Below are 17,733 nucleotides of genomic sequence, written 5' to 3'. Positions count from 1 at the left end.
CACGTAACATATTTAGGCTTACACCAACAATACCTTTATGAACAAAATCATTATAGTTAAGTATACATATTTATACGTACATATGCATTATAAATAAATAAAAAATATTATAAATCAAACACAGACATAACTAATGAAACACATGTATTAATTCGTAAATATATGAAATTAAAATCCAGGAGAAAAAAACGAAATTAAAAAAAGTGATAAAGCCAATAAAAAATGATATTCAAATGCAAACAAAAAAACGATTAAGAGAATAATACAAATACATAAGGGTTTTTGACAAAAAATCATATAAGGGAAATAAAAGGAAAAAAGAAAAATACTAGACGAAAAAAAAATACGGTGAAAGGAGAAAAAACAATCCTTAAAACATTTTTTGCCATATATAATAATTTATTAATAACATATAATATATAAATAATTATATATTGACATTTTACACTAGTTTATATAAGTAATATTTTAATTTATAAATTACATATTAATACAAAAACAAGTTTTAAAATGATTATTCTCATATTTTCCATTTTGGAAAATTAGCACCTTTCATACGCCCGTGTGTGTAAATAAAAGATATGCTCGTATTATGTGACTAGGCATGCACGATGTATAAAAATACGCACGAATATATAATTATATGATCTAAGATTATATACTATGTGCAAAACAAAATTCTTAATTTTAATATAGTTGAAAACGAGTTATATTTCTCTCGTAGTGCCTAAATTTGTTTTTTAATTAAAAAAAAATAAATAATATTATAACTAATAAGTGTGCTTGTTTAGCAAGGGTTGCAAAATCGGTAAAATTGGGAAATAGACATAGTGTAATCATGAAATATTTTATGAATTAAAGAAAATTAAAAAAAAAAATTTAATAAAAATTATCACATTCATTCAAAAAAAATAAGAGAAAATGAATAGTAAAATAATAAAAATACAAACGAATTATCAAACATAATAAAATAAGAATTATGAAAAAAAAGAGAAAAAATATATTCACGAAGTATTAATAAAATTTGGATTTCCACTTAAAATCTTATATATTTTAAGAATTAAAATAAAATATATATACACACGAATATATGCATATATATACCTTATTGACAAATAGAAAGCGTACTTAAAATATTATACAATTATTTTTAAAGTATATACGAAGTAAGACTACTTAAAAATTATAATATTTTAAGTTAAGCAAACAAAATCGGATACTCAACACATTTATTTTTAAAAAAATGCTTGAAGAAATCTGGGTCGTATAAATATATTATACACACCTTTGAAAATTAATTAAGAATGTTAAGAAATATTATTTTAGAGAAATATCAAAAGTACACTACATAACATACAAATATAGTTATGGCTTGTTGTATTTCCATTTACCCAAAAAAGAGAAAAAATATAGAAAAAAAAATATTATCGTTGCATACACACATGCACATTATAAAATATTGATATTCTTTGAAATATTTCGTTTTTCACCTTGCAAAAAAATGAAATATTACTTTATTTTTTACGAAATTATGTAAATAACATTATTAGTAATGAAATATTTGTTGAACTTTTTTTTGTATATGAACATCCACAATCTACATATTTCCAACCCCCTTCAATTATATATACTTAAAATGTAGGAATATTTTATATAAAAAAAATATATATTTGTCTTAAGGTTTATTATTTTTTTCTCGCATAAAGATATGCCTTTCTTTTATTTCATAACATACAGACTGTTCATTATTTTTTATATTCTTTTTAATAAATATTGAAGGCCATATATGTAATATGTATATAGGAGTAATATATATAATGTCTCTAAAGAGGGAAATAAAACAAAAAAGGGATAAGAAAAATTTGATAGTAAGGTTAATAATTTTTTTATATGGATAAATTGTGTTTACACTTTTTATAACATTGTTTAAGAAAAAAAATGAAAAAAAGTACATGCAATATAAAAAATATATATATTTTTATGAATATATTGGCTAAAAAAACATACGATTATTATTATGAATATTCAAAACCTGCTATAATTTTATTTAATATAATATAGCTATTTTTTTTTTTTTTTGGATAAATATGTATGAACATATAGCTATTGTGTGTCCGTAGCTTGCTGTTCAGAATATTTATTCTTGTATTCTTATATAAATTTATTAACAATATATGTATGCCCCCCAATAGTATGTGAAATTGTCTGAACCGACATAAAATACTGTCATATTGTATTATTTTTATGTACAAACAGCCAAAATACAAAAAAAAAAAAAAAAATATATTAAGGGGGACACACAGATAGCAAATACCAAAATAATTAAATATTATTATGAGGGTTGCCAAACCAAGTTGTACGGAATTCGCTGTATTTTTCAGTGTCGTATTAAAAATGTTTTACTATAATAAAAAAATAATAATAGTTAGCAATGTGAAATAGTGAAAAATATGAGAATATACAAGTTGTGAACATATGAATTGTAAAATTGTACACCGGAAATACAAAAAAATATATAAAATAATAATAATAAAATAAATATTAAAATTTTTTAAATAAAAAAAATATTAATAAATAATAATAATTTTTTTTTAATAAAAAATAATAATAATAACATAAAAAGTAATATATGCATAGCACAAAGTAGATACTTTGTAAAAAACAGAAAATAAAAATAAATCAACCATTCACTTTGTTTTTGTTTTACAATTTTTTTGTTTATTTATGTTCGTTGACTTTTATTTTGTTTTTTTATCTTATGAGTTAAAGAAACATAATGACCATATAGTATGAAATCAAAAAAAAAAGGTATGTTACATAAAAAGTTAAAAAACAAAAGGAGGAGCGTTAAAGAATTTTCTTACAGTTCTTTTAAAAATGAAATCGTTGGTATTTACATGAAAGAAAAACATATTTTAAAGAGAATTCAAAATCAAAAGGCACGAAAAGAAGCTTTGTTGGAAGAAAAAGAAAACGCCCTAAAAAAAGATAACCCATTGGGTTTGCTTACCAACAATGATGCTTCTAACGACTTTAAGAATGGAAAGGAATTCATTTTTCAAAATGAAGATATATGTCTTGAAGAAAATGATGAATCTGAACAAACAATAGATGAAGAATCACATCACTCAGACATAAAAAAAAGTATTAAAGTAAAACGAACAAATAGTCTCCTCGATGAAGGGGTACACAGTGGTTCGAAGCGTTTACATAAAGAAAGAGAGAGAAAAAAAAAAAAAAAAAAAAAAAGACGAAAGAGGCCTAAATTAGTAGCAGGTGTAAAATATAAAGAAAGTAGCAGCGACGAAAGTGTAGAAAGCTATGAAACATATGATGAAAATGAAAAAGGTGAAATTATAAAACACGGAAGTGATGATAAAAAACACAAAAAAAGAGATAAAGAAGAAAATGAAGAAACAGAAGTTATTGTTCAAATTTTAAATATTATCATAACAAAAAATAAAATAAAAAATATTATAAGGAAATATTTTGAAAATGGATTTGTAAATTTTGTTAGTTCAAGTATGATAAGATATATTATAAGAAAAGCAAAAAAAAAAATCAACATTCTTACTGTAGAATCGTTTCTAGTTAAAAATGTTGATATTAATAATTTAGAAAGTACTATAATTACTAATAAAAAGGTTGAAATGTTCAGGGATTATATTTTTTCTAGACAAAAAATAAAAACCATTGAAACTGCTTTAGTGCAAATATGTAAAATATTACCTGAAGATTTTAATAAAGAAAATTTTCATAAAGAGTTTGAAATAACTCAATTTGAGTACCTACGATGTATAGAAGTATTATGCACATATTTGCTAAAGCAAAATGATGAAAATACAAATGCTTATAAGAAATATAAAAGCATGGATGTATTTGTTAAACAAATTTTATACAAATATATGAACCAATCTTCGGATGATGAAAATATGATGAAGAAAGGGGATAAAAAAGGTAGAAAAAATAAAAAAAAAGCAAAAAAAGATAAAGAGAAAGAAGATAAAGATGCTATTAGCATTATAGATAATACCAAAGAAAATGTAAAAGAGAAAAACGAAAAAGAAAATGAAACACACGAATTAAAAGAAAACAAAGATGAAAATGAGGATATCATTTTGAGTAATCTAAAAACAATGGATACTAAAAAAGAAAAGACAATTAGCTGTTCAAATATAACCAATTCATCATTTGATGAAAAAATGGAAATAAAAAATAGTTATAGTAGTTTTGAAATTTTGAAAATAATAGATAATAAATTTAAGAAGAGAGATTTAGAAATTAATAATTTAAAAAAATCTATTGAATCAATTGGAAGTAATATTAAATTATTATTACAATTTAATGAAGGCTCAAATGCAAATATAAACATGTTAAAATCCGTAAGTCTAGAAACAAATAATATCACCAAAAGTTTAGAAGGGATTTCAAATGAAATATATAAAACAGAAGGTAGTCATATTTGGTCTCAAAATTCGATTGAAGGACTTCCAGTATATCAAAATAATAATCAATTAGAAGAAAAGACAAAATTGTTGGAAATAAATAAAAATAAAATTTCTAAAAATATTAAAGATGCTCATAATAGTAATATCCTAATGAGTAGCAAAAAGGAAACGAATGAATATAATACATCTCAAGCTAATATATTAATAGGAAACGAAAATAAACTTACAAGTTGCAAAATTGAACAACTTTTGATGCCCAGTTTTGCAGAAGAATATTCCAATGTAAAAGGAACAAGTGAATTAGATAAATTTAAAGAGAATGCATATAAATTTATTAAACTAATAAATTCTGATCCCAATTTTGAAAATAATATGAATGAAAATGGTAAAAAGAAATTAAATATCATTTTAAATACTATAAACATAGAATTTGGAAAACTTTTTATAATGATGGCTGATAAAAAATTTAGTGTAAAAAAAAATGATAATAACAAGTTAGCAGATCAAGTAGTAGAAAAAAACTTATCGGTATCTCAATCGGAGTTGATTGAACTTAACGAAATAAAAGATATAATAAAAAACAGAAGGAAAAAAAAATCAAAGAAGAAAAATAAAGAAATCAAAGATCAGGAAATTCTCAACAATGACATAAACAAAAAAGCTATGATCCCAAACGAATTATTATTCTTACAGGATGATCAAATTAATGTTTCAAAAAAAAAGAAATCTGATAGTCCTAAGAAATTATTAGAAACAAATAAATTAATAGAGAACGATACAAAGATTGAATTAGGTAAAAATAAATTGGAAAATAAAAAGGGAGGTAATATTTTAGATAGTCTAAATTTTTATATGAAAGCAGATACTATTCATACAATAGGTGATAGTATTAAAAGAGAAGACAACGAAGTGAGTAATAGTGAAGATAATGATATATTAATTAAAAATGAAAATGGCAAAAAGAAAAAAATAAATTATTTTCAAGAATATATGAGCATATGCAATAAAAATGTAAAAGGAAAAAAAGGAAGTCTTGATAATTTAAACAAAACCAAATCGGATGAAAATATAAAAAAAGATAAAAAAGGAAATTTATACAATTATTATGAAAATTGTAATAAAGCTGATTTATGTAGCCAACTCACAAATGAAATATTAAGCTTAGCAAAAGAAAAAACAAGCTTTGAAATAAGTCAAACATTAGAAATGTTTAATGATAGTAAAAAATTAGATCCAACATTATTTACTAACAAAGTAAGTAGTGATAATACTACTGCAGCAAGTGCTAAGATTGGTGAAGTGAAATATGATAGGATTAATGAAGATGAAGATTTAAGTTTGAAAAAAATTAAAGAGGTAGATAAAGAAAAGGGAAAAGAAAAAAAAAGCAAAACAAAAAATAAAAAAGAATGCAAAGAATCAAAGGAAAAATTAATTTATAATAATGAATACCTTTTAAATCATGAGAAGAACAAACTAAGTGAAAGCTCAACAGAAAGTGGTGATAGTGTAGTTTACAATTATAATATATATGATGCAATTTATGATATGAACGAGCAATTTTCAAATGTTGTTAAGAGCATACATATGGATCAAAATATTACCAAAGTCGAAGTAATAGATGACAGTGAAAATGAAGAAGGAGAAAATAGGGTTATCGAAAAAAAAGATAAAAAGAAAAGAGAAAAGGGATCAAAAAGAAAAAAAGAACGAAAAAGACAAAGAAAAGAAGAATTAAAAAAGAAGAAAAAAGAATTACGTGAAGAGAAAAAGAAATTTATAAAGGAATATTTGGCAACAGAAAAGAAAAAGGAAAAAAAAAAAGAAAAAGAAAAGAAAATAGAACACGAAAAAGATAAGAAGGCAGAACAAACAAGCGAGGGAAAAAAAGTGGACGATACTAAAAGTGTTGCACCATTAAAAAAAAAGAAAAGAAAATCTTCTAAAGAGAAAAGAAAAGCATCTAAAGAGAAAAGAAAAGCCTCTAAAGAGAAACGAAAAAATAGTGACTATAATTTTATTGACATTGGATCAAATGATGAGAAAAAGAAAATTATGAGCAGACAAATGAGTTTATATGATGAGTATATAACTCAAGAAGAAGCTATCAAGGGTATCATCAGCAAGAAATATATTCGGGTATGTATTTTTAAGTTGCTTGTTTTTCTGTTGTGAATTATGCAGCATATTTTATATGCCAATGTAATAATTATTCAATTTTTATACGTGTGTTGTAAATTTATCATTGCCTTCATATAATTTTTTTTTTACACTTTGCAGGGCATAATATCCATTCGAAGGCCAGAGTACGGGTTTATCATTCACGAAGACAAACAAGTTCACATAGAATCGAAGGAGAATCTGAACAGAGCAATTGATGGAGATGTTGTTGTTGTAGAATTAAATAAGGTAAGAGAGGGTAGAGACGAAACAAAAAATAAATCCAATACCGGAAAAGTTGTATATATTGAAGAACATTATGGATCAAATGTACAATATGTATGCATATTTAGAGAGAAAGTAAAAGATAAAACATATAATATAGCTATACCATTTAAAAAAAATATCCCATTAATTAAAGTTCAAAATAATCATATTAAAGACTTTATGGAAAAATCGAATATTGAAGATATAGGTAATCAATTAGTATATATAAAAATATTTCAATGGAATTCTACTGAGAAATTTCCAGAAGGAAAAATTGTTGAAATCTTAGGGCAAAATGATGTTTTTCATAATATGCAAAATGCAATATTATTAAATCATAATTTAAATTTTAATTTAAAAGATGCATTAGAAGATCAATATTTAAAGGATTTAAAAAATAAAGATAAATTTATAGAAATAGTAACAGAAGAATTACAAAAGAGAATGGATTTACGACAAGAATGTGTATTTACTATTGATCCTGAAACAGCTAGGGATTTAGATGATGCTATTAATATTTGTAAAATTAATAAAAAAATTATTATGAATTCAAATTATTATATTAAAATTATGCATAATTTAATGTGTCATAATGGAGATATTGATGAAACCCTTTTAGAGCAAAATCTACCGCTTTTTGTAAATAACGATAAAGCATTTTTTGAGAAACTAAAACAAAATCAATATGTTAAACAGGTTGAAGATATTAAACAGGAAAATTTTATGAAAGAAAAGGTAGCGAATGCTAATGAAAAGGAAGAGATGCTTGATAATCGAATCGGAAAAATCGAAGAAATAGATGGCAATGTAGTAAAAAAAGAACAGTTGGGCAAAAAGGGAAAAGACTTTACTAATAATGAATACCATTATGATGATGTAGACAATGAGAAGATGTTAAAAAGAAAAGATAGAGATGATTCTAATAAAAATAAAAAAGTAAAGAAAACAGAAAAAATATCAAAAAAAAATAATACATGTATATCATCCGATACAGATATAGAAACAAGCATATATGATAAATGTAAAACAAATAATAATTTTATTGATTATAATTCTAAAAAATTCGATAAAATTATGATGAATGATGATTATAAACCGGTTATAAATAAAAAAAAACTTAATACCAATTTCAGTAGCAGTGAAGAAAGTCTTGATGAGTATACCCAGTTTACTAAAAAAGACAAATATAATCTTATAAAAACAAATAAAAATTTAAATAACATAGATACAGATTTAAGTATTCAAAAATTGAATAGACATAGCAGTTTTCTAAATGGTAAAGAAAAATTTGACAAATCATTTTTGGATATTTCATCGAATCAAGAAGATAATAGTAATGAAAGTGAAAATGAAAATATTTTTAATAAAAAAAATGATTTTAATTTATTTACTAACGATGGTAAAAATGATTTCTCTTATTTAGATAATATTACAAATAAAGATTGGAATAAAAATAAAATGAATACACAAATTATTGGTGTTAAGAAAATGACAAATAATGAATTATTCCCAAATGCTACAAGCCGATGGAATGATGATACGAGCCAAAGTAGTATTAATGACATTGGAATGAATGAAGAAAATATTGAAATTGGAAAAGTAAATAGAATTGGTAAAGGTTTAAAATTTTATAATACATCTATGCATAGTAAAACTATTGAATGCTTATATAATAGTTCAAATAATGAAGGCAATTGTAATGATAGTAAGAAGGGAAAAGGAAAAAATAAATATGCCTATATTTTTAAGCAAAATAGAAATAAAGATATTGGATCCGAATTATATAAAGATTGTGATAATTATTGTGCAAAATGTAAAAAATATATAACAATAGATGATATAATTAATAGTATGGATTCAGAGAAGTGGCGAAAATATAATTTATATGAAGTAGGTGTACATATTACAGATGTATCCTATTTTGTTAAAGAAAATACATCATTAGATATAGATGCACGAAATAGAGCAATGACAATATATTTAACACATACTTGTTTTCCTATGTTATCAAGAATATTAAGTGAACATTTATGTAGTCTAGATCCTATAAATAACCGTTTATGCTTATCCGTATTTTTTTACATGGACAATTCAGGAAAAATTGATCATAATACATTTTTTATTAAAGAGACAGTAATTGAAAGTAAAGTAAAATTTACTTATGAAGAAGTTCATTCAATTGTTAGTGGTTATGTACAATTAAAAAAAATAATAAATAAATTGAAAAAGGATGAGAAGGATGCGTTTTATGCAAAACATACAAATTATGATCAATCAGATAAAAATTCTCAAAACCCTATTGAAGCTCGAAAAGTTGGAAGTATTGTAAGTAATTTTTCTAAAATGGAAAATGAAAATGGACTTGTAAAAAATAGTAGTAGTAATGATGATATTAATATGTTCGACTTTGATCAAAAAACAAAAAAAAAAAATCTAGATAAAATAGATGTAAATATTGATAATGCTGAGAAAAAAACATCGAAAAAAAAAGATGGCAATAATAGTGAGAAAAAAGGTAATAGTCTTTATAAAAAGTTTTTAAATCTTCATTTTTATTCCAAAAAAAAGAACCCAAGTATTGTAGATGTAGATTCAGGTAGCGAAAAAGATTTAGCTGGCTCTCCTTCCTCAATCACAAACATGATCATTGGCAAAGATGACGATAACAATAATAAACAAAAGAAATTTGAAACACCATTTGAAAGGGACATGTTCGAAAATAAAGGTAAGGGAATGGATAGCTCAAGCTTTAATTTTGAAGACGAAAAAAGTATTAAGAAAAAAAATGGAAATATTATTATGAGAAAAAAAGATAGAAATAAAATAAACGAAAGAGTTTTACAAAATGAACAAGTAAAAAAAGGAATAGAAGGGATTATAAAAATATTTAAAAATTTAAATAATAAAAAACATAAATTATCTGAAAAAGAAATAATTAATATTACAAAAATGTTATATGATATGTACAAAATAACGAAAGGTGCAAGAACTATTAGAAGAAAGAATGGATCTATATTATTTAATAATGATAGAATAAATTTTGTATTATCAAATTCTTGGAGTCCATTAGGAATAGTAAAAAAAAAACATACATTTGCAAATTATATGATTGAAGAATTAATGTTAAGTGCTAATAAATTAGTAGCTATACGTCAATATTTTAGTAAGTACCGAGATGCATCTATTTTCCGTTCTCATAATGCAAGTGATTCTCTTAATGTTTCCGACATAATTGAATTATTAAAAATGCATGGAATAGAATTTGAAGTTAATGATTTAGGAAGTATATTAGATTTTTTAGCAGACAAACAAAATAATTTTAAAAATAATAAAGAAAAAAATAATATTTTTGAAATCGTTTGTGCATTTGTTAAAAAAAAAATGGTTAGAGCAGAATATCATACTTACAAACATATAAAAGAAAATGACATGAGTACTTATCATTATGCTTTGTCTTTTCTTTTATATACACATTTTACATCTCCCATCAGAAGATATCCAGATATTATTGTCCATCGTGTTATTAAAAAAATTATTAACGATGAAAAGAAAGTCCAAGAAAAATTATGTACAAGTCAGGAAATTCTGAGCATTGTCGAGACGCCCGATGTGGTGAGTTGTCAATAGCACAAATTTTTATATTTTCCCTCCTTATGATATGCCATTAATTTTGCTATAACATTTTTTTTAATTTCTTAGGGTATAATTGAAAACATTTGCGAAAATTGTAATAAATGTAAAGCAAGATCGAAGAGAGCCCAAATGGATTGTGAAATGGTAAAAACAAAATTATACTTTTCATTATTCAATCTGTTTGTACCCGTTTGGTGGTGCATAATAATATTTCATAGAAGTAGTGCAGCTTTGCGAGGCGTGCTTCTTTTCGTTCTTATATTCTCATTTATTAACTTTTTTTTTTCAACTTGTATAGGCCTTTCTTTGTTTGTATTTGCAAAAACGTGAAAGCCCTGGGTACAACAAAGGTAGAGAAAATATCATGTATTAATAATTATAGGTATATTGTATGTGCATGTAAAATTAAGATAACATTATAAACATATCGATCTTTTTTGTAGGGATAATTATGGATATACAAAGAGACCGAGCCGCCATATATTTTAAATCATTTTCTTTTGAAAACGTAAAATAAAAATGAAAACCAAAATTTTTATAAATATGAAATATATAATTGAAAAAGAACGAAAACCATCATATTTCTTTAATACATCCTTGAAATTTTATTATAATTTTTTTGTTAGTTTTTATCTTTTACGGGAATTGACAAGCATTATCACAAAATAAACAAGACCCATTTGGTAATTCAAATTTAGTTTTTTCTACAAATGTCTGTGTATATATAATATGTACATTCATATGCTCATTAAAATGGGTTTATATTTTTTTTTTTTTTTTGCAGAAATATTTGTGTAACTATACTATTCAACCCAATGTGGCTAAGGGAGAGGTAACAACAAATGGAAAAATTGGAAAATTTAAAAATTGTGCAATTACTGCATATTTGCATTGCTTATATAATAGCATATACAACTATTTATGTTACGTTTGTTTTTTATTTTTTAGTTCACTCTTATAGTTTACAAGCAAGACACGAAAACAGTGAAACTCCGAAAAGTATATAAGGTAATAAAAAACGATCATATTTCATTATGCATCCTATTTATGCATTAGTAAATGTGCAACATTTTGTTTATTTATATTTTTTAAATATTTCCACATACATATCCAATGCATAATATGATATATCAATTTTATTATTTTTTATTTTTTTTTTTCATTTTTATAGCGCTTTGATTATATCCCCTTGTACCTTGTCCCGCTTAACACAATGCCACCTTCGTTTTTCTTGGCCGTTGCTTTTTCAAATAAATAAAAAAAAAAAAAAAAAAAATATATATATAACTAATAACCCAAACGAGCATATAAGAATAAATATGCTGATATATAAATTTATAAAATAGAGGGATGGGAAAATAACGAAGATTAAATGAAAATTTATATGTTTTATATTTATTTTTTTTTTGTTCTTTCCTTTTATATTATATGTTATATTTTATACATACTATATACCACGCCTTATTTTATTTTATTTATTTTTATTTTTATTTTTGTTTATTATAATTTCCGATATACAATTACAAAAATATTTGCATTTATTTAGTGTACCAAGGATGGATAAAAGTTCCATTTTGTTTTTAATAAAATAATTTTTTTTCATAAAATTTGTTTTTTTAAACTTATTTGCACACATTACAAATATTTGTTTGGTCACTATTTATTTTATTTTTTTATGCCGTTGTTGGAATTTTCATTTTGTTTTAAGTTCCATATCTTTGGTTTGTGAATTTTTATTATATATACACTCTGTGAAACTCACCAACATTTTAAATGTGAACTTAAGTATGCTTGTAAAAGTAAAACCCGCTTTGACTAGTCAAATATAAAACCGATCGTCTTACATTGCCGTGGGAAAAGTTTAAGTATCCGTGTTGCTTTAAAAAATGAAACTCAATGAAAGTGATTAAGCAAAGGAAGGGACACAATGAATAAAGTTAACCTAATTAGTTATCTTTTTATCTGCCCTTTGAATGTAACACATGTATTCGATTCAATATTTTACATGCATGAAATAAATAAAAATGTAAACAGTAATAACGATTTATTTACATATGATAATAACAGTATACACAATGGAGGGAAAGCATTATATCATGACAAACAGTTGCATGAAGTTTCCGAACTATTCTTTCAGTTATCTCAAAAGTATAAGCCTTATTTTGAAGATAAAGAACAAGACAAATTAAATATAGTAGGAAAAAAAAATAATGATGATATATACAAATTTAAGGACATAAATATTCATAAAGAAGAAATATATTTTTTATATGAGAATGTAAAAACTAAAGAAGTCAAGAAAATACAAATTAATAAAACAAATAAAGTCAATAACTATTTAAATTTATTAAAAAATGATAATTGTATATATAAATTAAATACAATTGAATATAAGAAAATAAAAAATATAATAGATCATAGTAATGATATTGTAGTAAATACTTATTATATATATTTATTATTATTATTTTTTTCATTATGTATATATATAGAAAAAAGTTTATTTATTATTTTTCCTATGTTAAGGAAATGGGAAATTATTATGACCTTGTTCATAATACTAGTACCTTCAATTATGTACTTGTTTTTTTATTTTTATTTTACAATAACTAATGTGATATCATTATATATATTTTGTTATCTTCTATTTTATACATACACACACAAATGGAAAAAAAATAATAAGTTAAATGCAGATGATAAGACAAGCACTTCAGAATCCGATTTTGTAGAAAATAAAAAAAATTCCGATCATTCATACAACTGTTTAATACATACCCGATTAATAAATATGTGTATTACATATTTATGCATATTTGCTGTCGATTTCTTTTATTTTCCAAAACATTTTAAAAAATCAGCTTATTATGGGAATACACTAATGGATTTAGGAATAGGGGCATGTATAACAACCAGTGCATACTGTTACAAAAAAAAAAACACACAAATGGATATAACTAGTGAGAAAAAAGAATTTGATAATAATATAAAAAATGATAAAGCAGTTAAATATACAGAAAAAGATGATGGCATTTTAAAAATTATTATGAAATATTTTATTTTATTCATTTTTGGAGTTGGGCGATTTTTTGCTATAACAATTTTTAACTATAATTATAGTATCACTGAATATGGTATACATTGGAATTTCTACATGACATTATTTTTTTTATTAATTATAACAGATATAATATTTAATATATTAAAAAATAAAAAAAACAGAATTTTTATTTTTAGTTGTATTTCAATCTGTATATATGAATTATTTATACACATATTTGATATACATAGTTATATATTATTTAAGGGAGAGAGAAAAACATTTTTCGAAGCAAATAAAGAAGGAATATTTAACCTTATCGGATCGATAAATTTATATACATTTTCTTATTCGTTTTGGAACATATTTATTATTAATCATAGTGAAGAAAGGTTAAAAAATAATGCAACAAATTGTGAACTATCAAAAAAAAATAACCAAAATTTATGTGAAAAATCTGTCTTTAATAATAGCATTTACAACAATTTAAGATTTATAAAAGATAAATATTATAGCATATATTTAAATATAAAAATATTTTTTTTTGCTTTCCTTTTTTATATATTCCATTCTATACTAAACAGATATGGAAAATACAGTGTCAGAGTTTTATGTAATGCTAACTACATATTTATAATGACATCGATTAGTTTATTTATGGCTGGCTTAAGTTATTTTATAGAGCAAATAATAACAGAAAAAATAAATATAAATATTTTAAACAAAATTAATTATAATACTTTATTTGTATTTTTATTTTGTAATATTACTTTAGGATTATTTAATATTTTATTTCATTCATTATTATATCCCCTTATTTTATCCATATTTATCTTAGCCTTATATTCTTTATTTTTTTTAATTTTTGCAAAATTTTTGCCAATATATTCAAGAAGAAAATCTTAAAACAAAATTGTGTTAGTCTTATTGTATTGCGTAATAAACAAGAGAAGTATATACATACAAAGCAAGACAAATACATATCATAGAACAGAAATATTTCAATGACAACATAGGAACCTATGAGATGGAACTGACTTGTGACAACCCCCACTCATTACTGGCATCCAAATTAACAAAATAAAATTATACACATTTATGAAAAATCTGAAAAAAATATATAAAAATTAATTTTTTTTAATTAACAAAACAATAAGATAATGCACAAATTGCCTTTTTAAGTTATTATGACGGGGCAAAGGAATATTTTCCGTTTGTCTGGTCAAGGTCCTACGAAAAATTTTCAAAAACAAAAAAAATCATACTAATTTATTTACCAAATGCAGAACAAAATATCAATATTCACTTCAAGAAGCATGTCAGATAACCCGTGAATGAATAATGATTACCTCGCTGATAATGTAATTGCTTGTGCTTCCATTTTTGTAACGCACATCCATGGCTTTATTTATATTTTCAGACAGTGTAGATATGTCAATATTAATATTATGCTCAAGTAGTATATCATGAAATATTTTTATAATATTTTCTTCATAACTTTTTATTTGAGAATCGACCTAAAATAGGAACAAGAAATGGAGCAAATAAAAAACGAACATATTTATATGTCGTGAATAAAGTGTGTAATTGAATTACATACATTCTTAAATTATAATAAGTCATGTATAATTAAATATACAATTTTTTTAGTGTTTATTTTATTTTTTTATTTTTACGCTGGAATATAAATTTTTCATAAAATCATTTCGTTGAGTCTTTTCGAACACAATCTGATTTCTGAGCTCTTCATTGATTCCACGTTCTTCGTTTATTTGATTTTGAAATATTTCAAGACTTTTTTGTTGATTTATATTTATTTCTTCTTCATTTTGTTTTTTCAAGGAAATTCTAAAAATGTAAAGAAGTGTAGTATATTTGCATAACATTTGAGAAAAAACAAATACATAAATTAACATTCCTATGCCTATATATATAATAAATATTTAAATATATCAAAATTACATTTTTTTTTCTAAATTGTCCTTCTCCTTATTAACATTTTTTATTGATTTGGTGATTTTGGATGTTTGTACCTCAACAAAGTCCTGAAAATTCAAACAGAGAAATGCTATAATATCTACAATGTAACTTTTAACATACTATAATTATGCATTTCTATATTTCTATGTTTCACATATTTATCTGCACTTTTTAAAGAGCAAAATTTTAACCTTGGCTTTTTTATTTACATCCTCCTCGAACTTTTTACACGCATTAACGCATATTTCAGTAATTTTATTTTTCTCACGAACTTTTTCATTTTCCTTATCTTTACTAATTTGTAACAATTCAAATGATACATTTCTGTATTTTCTATTAAAATGGCGAAATGTGAAAAATGGTATTTGTATTATGTGATTTAATACAACTAGCCATAATAAAAAAAATAGCCAAATGCAGTTTTTTTTTCTTACTGTATTAAAAAATCAACATCCATAAGTATATAATTTTTTATTTCATTGATCTCTTTTATGTGTCTTTTTTTAATGTTTCTTAATAAGTTTTCATATTTTTGAATAATACATGTCTTATTTCTTTGTTCTTCTATATTTTTGTTTTTATAAATTTCGATTGCCTTTATTAGCTACAACGGGGTTGGGATACATAAATGACCATTAAGACGAAGAATATAAACACACATTAGGTTTATACACACATGCTTTATATATGTACATATATTTTATGAAGGTTATTTATTAATTTTTTTTGATAGTTACTTGGGGAATTACATTTTCAACTGGCTCACCACTGAAATTGGAAATCGGAAAAAAACATATTTGTGATATAGAGATTACATAATATATATGGATATGTATATGATTTAAGTTATTTCAATTATTTTTACTTTATGTACTGTTCATATAATTTATTATTTGGTGTAACATTTCTAGCGATTTTTAGACCATCATTTTTTATGGTCCACTTTTTTTTATGACTGTTAATATTTATTTGTTTGTCCTTTTGGCTATTTATTTCATTGAATAAAATATTTTTTTTGTTCCCTTTTTGTATTTTTTTTTCATGCTCCAACTTGGATTTTAGATTATACAAATGCTTGATAAGTGTTTTTAACTTGGAAGGGGAAACCAATATGTAAATATAATTAGTATATAAAAGATATTACAAATAATAAAAAAATTATATGTATTTTATATTTATAAAATAATGTGAAATAAATTATTAAACACCTACTTTTAAGTCTATAGCATTATCACGAGCTTGGTTATGCTCTAAATTATTTTTTGGGCCTTGTAAATTTAAATTTTTGGCATATTCCTCTAATAAGGTCTTTGTATAATTTTCGGCATATTTTGCCTTTAACAAAATATTTGGTATTTTATTTGTAGGACCACAAATTCCCTTGTTTATAATTTTTTTTTTTTTAGCTTCCATATTTTTTTTTATTTCTGTACTGTTCAGGCGAAAAATACAAATAAGGTGGTGTATTATTATTATTTTATTATATTATTTTTTTATCATTTTTATTATTACTTTAATAAGACAAAATGTAAGTATACATTTTGTGTATATACTAATGATAATTAGAACAAAAGACATACACGAAATTTATTACTATCATATAAAAGCCAAATATAATATTTTAAAAAAAATTTAACATACCAAATATATTTAAAACAAATAAAATAACTATGTTCGTCACTTTTTCATTAATGCAATTATGTGTAATAAAATAATAAATAAATATTTTTCTCTTTCATATTATTGCAAATAAAATAAATATGTGTATATACTTCAGACTGTTACATTATTTTTGCTTACACATATATATGCATATATATCACAACAATTTATTCTTTTATTTCCTTTTTTCCAGTTAAGTTTTTTGTGTATACTCATTCTCCATCATGGGCTAGCGCAAAAATGCTAATAATTTTTTATGTTCATATTTTGAATATTTTCTTATATTATATATATTCGTTGAATACTAATTTGTAGAGACCAACATGTGTTGTCCATAATGTTTACAAATATGGAATGGGTAAATTAAAATATAAAAAATTATGAACATATAATAAAATAATATGGAGACTCAGCTAAAAATAATTGCGATGAAAAATCGTGGTGGAACCATAAGTCGTTATAGTAGCTTTAAATTTGATTGTAGAATATACCTCATTGGAATAATATAAAAAATGGTTATCGTTCCGTATTTTTGTTTTGTGT

General features: G+C 23.3%; 3 protein-coding genes across 3 annotated transcripts; 2 read left to right on the top strand and 1 right to left on the bottom strand.

The window, feature by feature from the left end:
- Positions 1-2,789: 2,789 nt before the first annotated feature.
- Positions 2,790-11,766, top strand: PCHAS_1230800 (ribonuclease, putative; the record flags this gene model as incomplete). Its single annotated transcript, XM_016798947.1, has 9 exons — positions 2,790-6,587; positions 6,729-10,487; positions 10,575-10,652; positions 10,807-10,858; positions 10,952-11,016; positions 11,135-11,191; positions 11,293-11,340; positions 11,457-11,516; positions 11,680-11,766. 9 exons carry the CDS (start codon positions 2,790-2,792, stop codon positions 11,764-11,766), a joined length of 8,004 nt encoding a protein of 2,667 aa, XP_016654301.1.
- Positions 11,767-12,435: 669 nt separating this feature from the next.
- Positions 12,436-14,454, top strand: PCHAS_1230700 (GPI-anchored wall transfer protein 1, putative; the record flags this gene model as incomplete). The annotated part of the gene is made up of 1 exon (XM_016798946.1): positions 12,436-14,454. The coding sequence occupies one exon, from the start codon at positions 12,436-12,438 to the stop codon at positions 14,452-14,454; it is 2,019 nt and encodes a 672-aa protein (XP_016654300.1).
- Positions 14,455-14,733: 279 nt separating this feature from the next.
- Positions 14,734-16,941, bottom strand: PCHAS_1230600 (conserved protein, unknown function; the record flags this gene model as incomplete). Its single annotated transcript, XM_016798945.1, has 9 exons — positions 14,734-14,778; positions 14,898-15,065; positions 15,225-15,396; positions 15,511-15,593; positions 15,720-15,861; positions 15,963-16,132; positions 16,266-16,296; positions 16,394-16,620; positions 16,741-16,941. 9 exons carry the CDS (start codon positions 16,939-16,941, stop codon positions 14,734-14,736), a joined length of 1,239 nt encoding a protein of 412 aa, XP_016654299.1.
- Positions 16,942-17,733: the final 792 nt, after the last annotated feature.

The sequence above is a fragment of the Plasmodium chabaudi genome (assembly GCF_900002335.3).
Source record: "Plasmodium chabaudi chabaudi strain AS genome assembly, chromosome: 12".
Taxonomy (NCBI): domain Eukaryota; phylum Apicomplexa; class Aconoidasida; order Haemosporida; family Plasmodiidae; genus Plasmodium; species Plasmodium chabaudi.
This window is presented reverse-complemented; position numbering and strand designations above follow the sequence as displayed.